Source organism: Centruroides vittatus, unplaced genomic scaffold, assembly GCF_030686945.1.
Source record: "Centruroides vittatus isolate TY-2023 unplaced genomic scaffold, ASM3068694v2 scaffold_2931, whole genome shotgun sequence".
NCBI classification, from domain to species: Eukaryota; Metazoa; Arthropoda; class Arachnida; order Scorpiones; family Buthidae; genus Centruroides; species Centruroides vittatus.
The window spans coordinates 338,556-349,076 of NW_027122696.1; the positions used below are offsets into that span (position 1 = coordinate 338,556).

Genomic DNA, 10,521 nt, shown 5'->3' on the forward strand with positions numbered 1-10,521 from the left:
AGTTTATATTAACCAGAAGAATATATTTGAATTTTTGAAAAAGTATTTATTGAACCACTTCATTGTAGATCTTAAGAAATTCTTCGTTTTTTACATAAAATTCTTCATTTTGTCTTACTACTTCAAAGTATTCACTCGAAATCGAAGTCTGGTAATTCTCCTCCATATTCAACAGGAAGATATTCTGGATGAATAAATTTATGTAATGACGCTATGTCACTATGTGGAAATATCTGTAAACAAGTTATTAAACTTATTATAAAACAATAAGCTAACATGATTAATATTCATTTACTTTTGTAATTTTTTCGTTACAAAAATCATTTTCAATGTAATAAAAATTTAAAACTATATATATGCTTATATTTTCCAAAGACAGCACATTTAACAATTGCAGACATAGAGAGCACGTTGTTAGCTAATATGTCGGTTTGTTTGTCAATGATCCATTATCTGATCTTTATATTATATCGTAATTATAAAGGGTTGTCTGCAATTAAATTATAAATTCATAATTTCGCTACAAGTAGCCTAACTGAACTAGCTGAATTCCTGCTTTGTCATCATCAACAATTATATATTTACAAATTTATGTAATAACTTCTTGTGACGGAAGAGCAAACAGGGATATTATATTATATATTTTATATACTGTATGCATTAGTAATGATACATTTTAAAAAAATTCTCTGACTGTTGTCATCTGGGCTGTCTTGTTATCAGAATTTTTTGCTTCTGTGCAATACACAGGCTTTCATTTATTTATTGAAAAAGAGTGTTTTCAGTCATCTATTCGGATACTGTTTCAGTAATTGAGTATAATACATTTGAAATATCTTATAAAGAAAACATTCAGAATATCAAACAATGTGTACAACGATATATTTAAATTAATATTTTAAAATCAATCTTCACTAATTTGTCAATAACGAAAGCTATTAAAAAGAAATCTACTTTGCATAAGTCTATACTTTGCATAAGAATCTATAAGTGAATCATAAATACTAGATAATAAGTAATTAATTTAAAGATATGCTTTTCTTTTTATACACAATTTTCTCTGCTTTATTAATTATATGAATAAGAAAAGTTACTTACTTTATTTCGTAGTTTTGCGGGTAAAAGTGGCAGAGAAAGTTTTAATAATCCACTGGCAATGACGTTCAGATTGACGTAATGCATTTCTTTCATAAATAGTTGAATGCAATCATTCTAATGTGAATAAGGAACAATTGAATACAGTTAAGTAACTTTTTTGTTTTTTAATTTTAAATTAAACGTATAAATAAAATGATTCGTATAAGTTTGTAAGGATTGCGATAATAAGAAGACTTTTAAAAGTTTACATTTAATTTTAATGTTACGTGTAATTAATATTTTTAAAACTATGCAAATTCCATAATAAAAATGAAAACACAATGTGAAGTACTCGCTTGTAAACGGAAAGGGAACAAAGGAACCGCCGACTTTGTTAATTGAATTCGAGGATGGTCCGGTCGTAGATCACTTGCCAGGTGGTAAACACCTGGCAATAAACAAGTGGGTGAACACGAAAGTAAGCTTCACCTTCATATTATTCTAGTGGACCTAAGTGAAAGCTGTTTGCAATTAAGATCTGCAATTGGTCAAAAGTTCCCGTCCAAAATGTCCGTAAAATTGGAGAGCGAGAAACTTAGAAGTGGAGAAAGGGGTCGAAACTGGTCGCACGGAAGTCTCATACGCTTGAAAAGCCCGCTGAAATTAGAGAGAAACGAGAGAGAGTATACTTCTCTACAAATTACTCACGGGGGAGTAAGTGCTGAGATCAGACGAGCGAATCCACTGACTGACCGAGATCCCTACGGACATAATTTCCCAAAAGCCAACTAGAATGTAACACACCATTCTTTGTGCTGAGTCTACTGTGTTTTCCAAATTGTTTAGTCTATATATAATTTATAAATAAACTGTACACACTGACTATCTTGAGTGTGGTGGCGAGCTTCCACCGAACCTACATCAGAACATTTTCGATTAGGCGTTTAATTCGACAAATCAACTGGAGGAGACGGAGTTTAGGGAGGAAACTTCACTCACAGCTTTAAATTTTGAATAATATATTTATAAGGAAAGCATCAGTAATCACCCATATTTTAATTAAAATAAACAAATTAATTATAAGAACAAACGTTTACAACTTTTTTAAACAATAATTCTCAGGTCATGGAATGTTACACACAACGAGCAATTATTTATTGTTACACTTTTACAATGCCGGTTTCAATTTTGATCATATGTTTAATTCATTTAATTTAAATTATATGCTGCCACCTGAAGTTAGTAGTGTCGTGCCTCTGTACATAATACTATTCCTTTAATAATATAACAGTTTTTAAAAAAATAAAATCTCATAACAGCCGGGAAAGTTACGCAACTCGTTGCTAGAATTTTTAATTGTATTTTTGGAATTCTTATCGCAATTACTGGAAAATGGAACACTTTAATCAAAACCTATCGGTCAAAGTTTGAGGGCAAAGACAATTCTGAAAGCCAAATATAAAACACTTCGCAAACGTCCCCCCTCAATATAATGTATTATTAAAATATATAATCAGTCAGAGGCATTTTCACTTGTTGGGAAGTCACTGTCGTGACTTTTGATTTTCTTTAAATAATAATTTTTATTTTAAATTTAAAGAAATTAAAATGTTAATTAAACAGTTTATTACTTACGCTCATTAAGCTTACTAAGTTGTGTATAAACCTTGGCGTATATTCCATCAATTGCCTAAAAGTCGTCCCTTTAGAATCTAAAATTATTACTATTCCATTCTCTTGACATTGATGTAAAGTGAATAATAGATCTGCCAAGAGGAATGCCACTCGGTATAAATCTATCAAAGGTACTTCCGAAGGATCCCAATGTCCTATATATTAAAAAATACCAAGAATATATTATATTACTGTTATTTACAAGAAATACAGGGCACTCTTGCTACTCTGAAACTAAACAAAGAATAATTTCGCAAAGAATACTATTCATATTTTAAATACTTATTTAGAAAATAGACTCCACAATCATGGATAATCTTTTCGTCTATTATTTTGTAATATCGAGAGTCTTCAGTATAATAGGTTGTTTGCCTGTAGTCTTTCAAACTTTCTTTTCTTTATATGTAACCAAGCTAATATGTATAACCCCGTATAATAATTAGTTTGGATTAGCAAAAGTACACTGCATTTCATCTTAATGTGAAAAGCACAAAGTGCATTGCAAACATTAAGACATAAAATACTTTTTAATACAGTAGATCTAATTTACACATTTCGCATGTTCGAGATTTGGATTGAATTAAATGTAATTCAACACTGATGAATAAATAAAATGTAGCACAAGTGTCGTCTACTGCCGAAGTGCTATCCAGGAGAATTTTCTCTGGGAATTCAGGCCACCATTTAGTTATTACATATGTGAAGGAAATAGGGAATTTCCCTATAATAACACCGGCTGCAATTTTTAATCATATTTTTAATTTGTTTAATTTAAAATATACTTTTTCCTTCTCAAATTAGTAGTGTCCTGCTCCTGTATAGTACATCATACAGTACAGTACTTTTCTTGTTAGCAATAAAGTCATGCCGGCGATTCTATCTAGCTCCTTCTAGGGGATAATTTGAATTGATATAACGTAACTTCTGTTTTAAATCAGAATTGTGTACACTATTAATCGGATTTCCAGTCACTAATCTTTCCAAATCTTGTCTTCCCTTTTATGTAATTATCTCCTTTCTTCAGATTAGGAACGTCGGACGACAGTGAAAATTTATAGGTCTTAAATATATCATGTATTAAAACTATTTATTAGTATACAAAGTAATAATGAAAAGTGCCGTGAGAAATCCGAGGTCCTTCTCTTCTCCACTTCGAATATGTGAATTATGGTTGGTTTGAAGGACACCTCACAATCAGGATAATGATGTTCTGTCCTTAATTCACGAGTATTTAAAGGTTTCATATCGAGAGTAACAGTAGTGACTCCGCACCAAATGAAAAGGTCCCTGAGTGACTACATATAGAGGATTCAGACTTGCTGGTTTTCGGTTGTCATTTTCGCTGCCACCAAACACCTATCGTAATTCTGAATATCTCGTTCGAAAGATAAAAGTTTTCATAGTTAGTGCGCAAATTCTCAGCTTTTTCAATAAAGGGTTTGCCTAAATATATGCAATCGAACTATGCAAAAATCGCCGAAAAGCAATATTTTCTTCTTTGCTATATCCGTCATTGCAGATTCTTCTAAATAAAAATTTACTCGGTACAGAGAGCTGAAATTTTACGAAAGAATTTCTCCTAAGAAAAAATATTGACTTTCATGTAAATCGTCATAAGTTTTTACTTAGATGAATTTATTTTACATCTCAGATGTTTTTGTTTGGATTGATAATTACAGGGATGACTTCGTAGACCGTCCAACCTGTATCATAACAAGCCCTCTCTCCCTCTGTTGTAAGAACAGATGAGCCTTCCTATATTTTTCTCCTGTTTTCTCCTCTTTGTAGTCTTTCTTTTTATGGAATTCTGTAGTCTAATGACTGTCTAATACGAAACCAGTAGCTTTCACTCAGATCCTTTCGTTGTAGAGACTCCTGACTAATTGATTAATTATTACTAACGGCGAACTAACCATCTCTGGGAATACCGACCCTTCCAGTGGATGATAAAATTGCTTTGTTTTTTGACTACTCTCATGAAGCCTAATTGACATAGATATAGTAATGTTCAAAATAACCACTCAGTTGGTGTAACGTAACACAAAGTTTATATTTACAATATAAATGTACAAAATAATACAAATTAGAGTTACAATTAAATATGCACCAACACTAATCCAAACGACAACCGACTATTTCCGTACAAGTTCGTCGAAAGAACTCCTTACGATCAAACAGACTTGTAATTAACAAAACCTCCGAGTCAGGAACAAGTTCGTACTAAACCACGTAACTTCCAACAAGAGAGACAGTTAGAACTTCGATGACCACGATCCTGATCCGATCCGATCCAATCCCCCGATACGAGCTCCCGTTACCGCCGAAACTTGCTGCTTATATAGCGATCGGCGTTTAAATCCTCTCTGCCAATCAAATTCGAATGTTTCCACAACGTCCGGCCAACGGTCATTTTCTGTCGGCCAATCGTCCGTCTGTCGACGATTTGAAACTTAACGGCTCTTCCAACGGACGCTTCCAACGGCCGTTTCTAACGGTTTTTCCGTTACGAAAGTTCCTTATATTAAAACAGGGCGGAAATCGCTCGCCTAGGCGATTCCAAACCCTACATATATAAAAAATGGGACGAGGTATAGTGTGTTAGTAGGGTTAAATTCACTCTTTAAGAATGCAAATATGGCATTTACCATTAGTCTTAATGGTAAAATGCTGTTCGGTTTAATCATCCTCAAAGCTCTGGTAGAGTTTTGAGAATGATTATAGATTATAAATTAAATCTACGGTCCATTAGACTCGAAATCTGACAGGTTTAGCAACTACTATTTAGCATCGAAACGACAATGAAATGAAATTTTGGAGAAAACAACAAGATTCGAGAGCTTTTACACGCAGCGAGTTGTAATTTACAATACAGGTTATTATGCTGGTATTCCACTTAGGCGATTGTGTTGCCTTCACCTGATGATTTATAGTCTTGGCAAACTTTGCGCGAAATGGAAGGCAATTTGCAATGAATTATGATAATATTTTAAAATGGTGGCAAACTTTCAAGTTTTATATTTTTCAATGTATTTATTTTTCAACATTTATTATTGATATCTTACTTGAACTGCTGTTATTTACATTAATCTGCTTCTATACTCATACATATTTTTATCGTCTCGTTTCCATAATTTGAATTTTTTTGTCATAAAAATACGATGGTATCTGTAATCCTCCACTAGTTTTTCAACATCAATATCGAAATTTCCACACCATAAAGTATATAATGGATGATGAGTAAAAGTATGATGTCAAATACTCTTGAAATAATAATCTCTGCATGCTGATTGGCTGCGATGAAATCGCCACGAGAAAATATATGTTTCTCCGTACTCTGTCGCGAAAGTACTTGAAAGAAGTTCTAACTGGGAGGCGATTTTACTGCGCGTAAACCGTGACAAAGGCGATTGAATCACCTCAAAATCGCTCTAACTAAAGAGCCTGTCTGCTCGTATTAGTTTGCTGATGTTAGAAGCACCATCAGCAACGTCAGAATGACACAACTGTTTAGATCTAACTTAAGGATCATCTAAGTGCTAAGAAGTAAACATTATATTTTTATAGGCAGGAAAAGTTGAGATGAAACGGGCATTACAATTTTAATGTAAAGACTATTTGTGTTGAAGGCACTAAAGAGGAAATCCTTTCGTCTACGAACATTGACATTTTATTTTTGAAAATATCTGCGATCTAAATTGAAAATCGAATCATTTCACTAGAGTATTATACTTAACGCAAACATTTCTTAATGAAAATAGGTTAATATCATTTATCAAAAGCAAAAATCTTAAAAAAATTGAGATAACTCTCAAAAAACAAGCATTGATAACGACAAAACAATGACGCCATTTTTATGGGTAGACGATCGTTTTTACGACAACAGCGTTAGAATTGGAATTGATCATTTACCATAATCTATTCAATTTTAATGGTTGAATAAGAGCCCATTTTGGAATATTTTATAACAAATCTATGAGCATCGTCTACAAAATATTAAATACATATTCAAATGCTTTAATTTGAATTTTATGGTCAATAATTTTGAGGTGAGGCACATCTTCGGTCTGCTCGTATTAATTTGCTGATGTTAGAAGCACTGTCAGCAACATCAGAATGACACAACTGTTTAGATCTAACTTAAGGATCATCTGAAAAATCATCATTTCTTGTTTTCAAGCGTAAAAGTTGCAATTTGAAGAAAATTTTGCAATAATATGTCGTATAAGGTTCTTATATTTTAATTTTAACATGTTTCTTCCTTTAAACGCTAGAGTTTTCCGGACTTTATTCACATGTTTGACACGAAAATCGGAGTCAGTTTGCCATAGAAACATTTCCGAATGAGTCATTTGGATTGGATTTATAGAATAAGGCAGTGCAACACTTATGCGAAATGCCAAAGGAGTTACGTATTAGGAGAACTTTTCTAGAAAACTTGAAACTGGCCCTGATTTTGGTTTTAGATACTGAAAGAAAATCCGGATAACTACGTGTAGCCAGATTGTGAGGCCTGAAACCGCGACCTACTACCGAGGATTTTTTTTCAGTTCAGACATTGGTAACATACATCTCCTTCCCATAAGAAAACTTTTTTGATAAATCGCTGAAGCGTTGCACTGAGTTATTACATCAGTCTTAATTTAACCCAATTTTCAAATCTTCAAACTATGTATACCTTTTCTGATCGCAATAACATCAGGATGTAATTATAACTTCACAAGTGTTAAGAAATAACGTATGTTAATGTAAATTAATGAATAACGTATTTTATAATTACTACATATTACTTACAAGTTAAACAATAAAATTAAACTTTTTAGAAATCTTACTCAATTGTCCTATACAAATGAATCGCCCATTTTGATCAGGTTGAGGTAAAACTTTCATACAATTTGAAGATAAAGCTTTTTCTAACTTTGATGGAAGTAGATTTTTATAAAATGCCGGATATTCTAGTCTTGTAGAATAATAATTCCTAAGCAATTGAAGTGAACCTTCAACATCAAATTTCATCCCACGAAGAAATCCAAGAAGAAACATGTCGTCCATTTTGCATTTGATTTTGTTTTCAACTGAAAAATTAATTAAAATTTATTATAAAATAATAAATTTAATAGTAATACTGTTATAAAAAGTAGCCTAAAATAAGATTAAAGATATTTTTATATATGTCTGAAATTATTGGATATTAAAAATACCACTTGATATTTTTAATTATAAATGCTATAATTTCTATTAAATGATTAGTATATCTTAATGACTACTGTATATACACATATTTATGTGTGTCACTCAACAATGGACTGCCTACACTACTTCTAGACGATGGCTTATTAGGTGAGTACACCAGTTTCGTTAACATGGCGAAGAAACCTTATGTGTTTCGAGTATATTGTACATTAGAGACGTCCGAGATACGTATTTTATAAGTTCGGCCATTGATTTAAAAGGTTCTTCGGTTTAGTATCACATTCGATTTAGCGAAATTTCGGATACAAGCAAATGATGGCGCTACATCGAGGTCTCACTGTATACGTACTTATTATAACGGAAATGAAATTACAAGAAGTTTGTAGTCAAATTATACTAATACTTTTTGATACATTTCAGACTATTTTGTTAATTGTGTTGTTTATTCTAATGCTATCTCGAAATGTAGTTCATAAAAACTACTGCCACATATACTGCATGAAAATGTAATGAAAAAATTGTGTAAGTTTAATGAGTTTTAATTCATTACTCGTTCATACTTACTTATAAGTTTTTAAAATCTTCAAGAGCTTTCTCATTCCAGGGATAATCTTTACTGTCTTCAGGAAACATCTTGTGAAATGCATCCATCTTAACATTCCTAGCGTTTATTTTCTCTGTCCTCAAAACAGAATATAAACATTTAACACATTTAATACATTAACTAAAGAATATTAGAACATAAGCAGAAAATAATTAAAATTTATTATATTGAATGAGATTTAAGGAAATGTAAGATTTGTTTTCGGTTATGAGTAAAAACAAGAAAATGGAGTTTAAGTACCTAAAATTTTCTCTGTTTAGATGCTCCTATAACCTAAATTTTAATGGTATTTTTAGATTTATAATGAGGTTAATTACTTAAAGTGGAGGTCATAAATATCTCAGTTGGGTTTAACTTTATAAAATAAAGCAAGCTTCATCGTAAACATCTCAAGTTGTAGGGGTTACATGCATCACTTAAGGCAGATTGTAATCTTTTGTTTATGCACTCGATTCAGGAGATGGGGTTATAAATTTAATGCTTTTTCTATGAGAAAAACCTTTACTGCAAATTCTCACGAACTGCAGTGGATAGAATCAAACAATTTTTCGTGTTAGAATTGTTATTACTTTTTCTATTAACCTGCTGTTCACAATTTTATAAACAGAATTCGTTAATTTTCTATGAATTTTTAAAATCGCTAAAGATTTCGTAGAAAATTAATGAATTCGATTTTTAAAACTTTGAATCGTACGTTAATACAAGAATTGATTTCAATTCTAACACAGAAAGCTGTTTGGTTCTATCTTCTTCTGTTTTCGAGAATTTTCACAAAAGAGAAAGCATTATCCCGTAGAAAAAGTATTACAAATTTACAACATTTACCTCATTTATTGATAATCGAAAAAAAAAATCATTTATAAGGAGATTAAGGAACAGCGGACGGACTACAGTAGGAATTTATAGGTCCACATTGTTTTTTTTCAAATTAAAACTAAATTTGAGATATTAAAATGACCTTAAATGTTTTTAAATAAATCTTTCAATGGCTTTTAAAAGAATCAAATTTAGAGTCCAGAGTTCTCATAAACAGTAGAAGTAAATATTTATCAGCCAATAATTTGTACTTTTATGTAAATAATAACTTCAAATATATTTATTTTGTAGCTACATCATCAATTTTGTAGCCTATAAGTTATTTTGTATTATTTAAATAAAAGATTAAAAACGATTTATAATACATTTATAAATCGTTAAGAAAATTAATATATTTTGTGTGTTTGAAGGACAAACTTAAACTGATCGAAACTTTGTCCTTCCGATAAACAAAGATCGTAGAACAGAAACAACTTTATAATGCTATCAATAAATCGATATAAAATATTTATATAGATATTATTTTAGTATTTCTAGATAACTTTTAAAAATATCTCTACATAAATTAGTAAAACTCGTATGTAAATCTGTTACTAAAATCACTCACCTGATTTAATAGAAGCAGAGTTTTGTCTGTCGATTGTTCAAATCAATAAGAATTAACCAGCTGTGCATATGACTAAAATAAACTGATAACTACTTATACACTAAGATATAAAGATAAATCATAACGATTGCAATCGCTCATCTGTACAAACGTCACTTCATTCCTGATAACATTAGAAACATAAATAAAGTATCTATTATCACTAGAATTGGAATATTAGAAATATTTTAAAATTATTTTAAACTTTAAACACGTGGAAACAAACCTGGCGCAAAATATATTCAATTTGTTTTATTTGACAAAAATGTTTGGCTGAAATTTACAGATTGCAGACCCATACATATCCACTGTCGTTTGTCTGACTGTCTGTTCTTTGTTTATCTTGAATATGCAGTTAAATAGATGAAAGTCGAGGACAAATATCAAAAGGATAGAATTCCGAAACCCGATTAACTATATGTATACTTCGGGTTTAGACCGTAAGTCACGTAAAAACAAGATTAAAGATTTTATCTTGAGGAAACCGTGTTTTATATTTTCTTTCTTGCGTAGA

At 31.1% G+C, this 10,521-nt stretch overlaps 1 protein-coding gene across 1 annotated transcript; it reads right to left on the reverse strand.

Annotated features, from left to right (window-relative positions):
• Positions 1–7,834, reverse strand: LOC136987969 (alpha-tocopherol transfer protein-like). Its single transcript, XM_067285737.1, has 4 exons — positions 7,581–7,834; positions 2,713–2,906; positions 1,099–1,212; positions 1–233 (listed from the first exon to the last, which is right to left on the reverse strand). The coding sequence occupies exons 1-4, from the start codon at positions 7,798–7,800 to the stop codon at positions 132–134; spliced, it is 630 nt and encodes a 209-aa protein (XP_067141838.1). The 5' UTR covers positions 7,801–7,834; the 3' UTR covers positions 1–131.
• Positions 7,835–10,521: the final 2,687 nt, after the last annotated feature.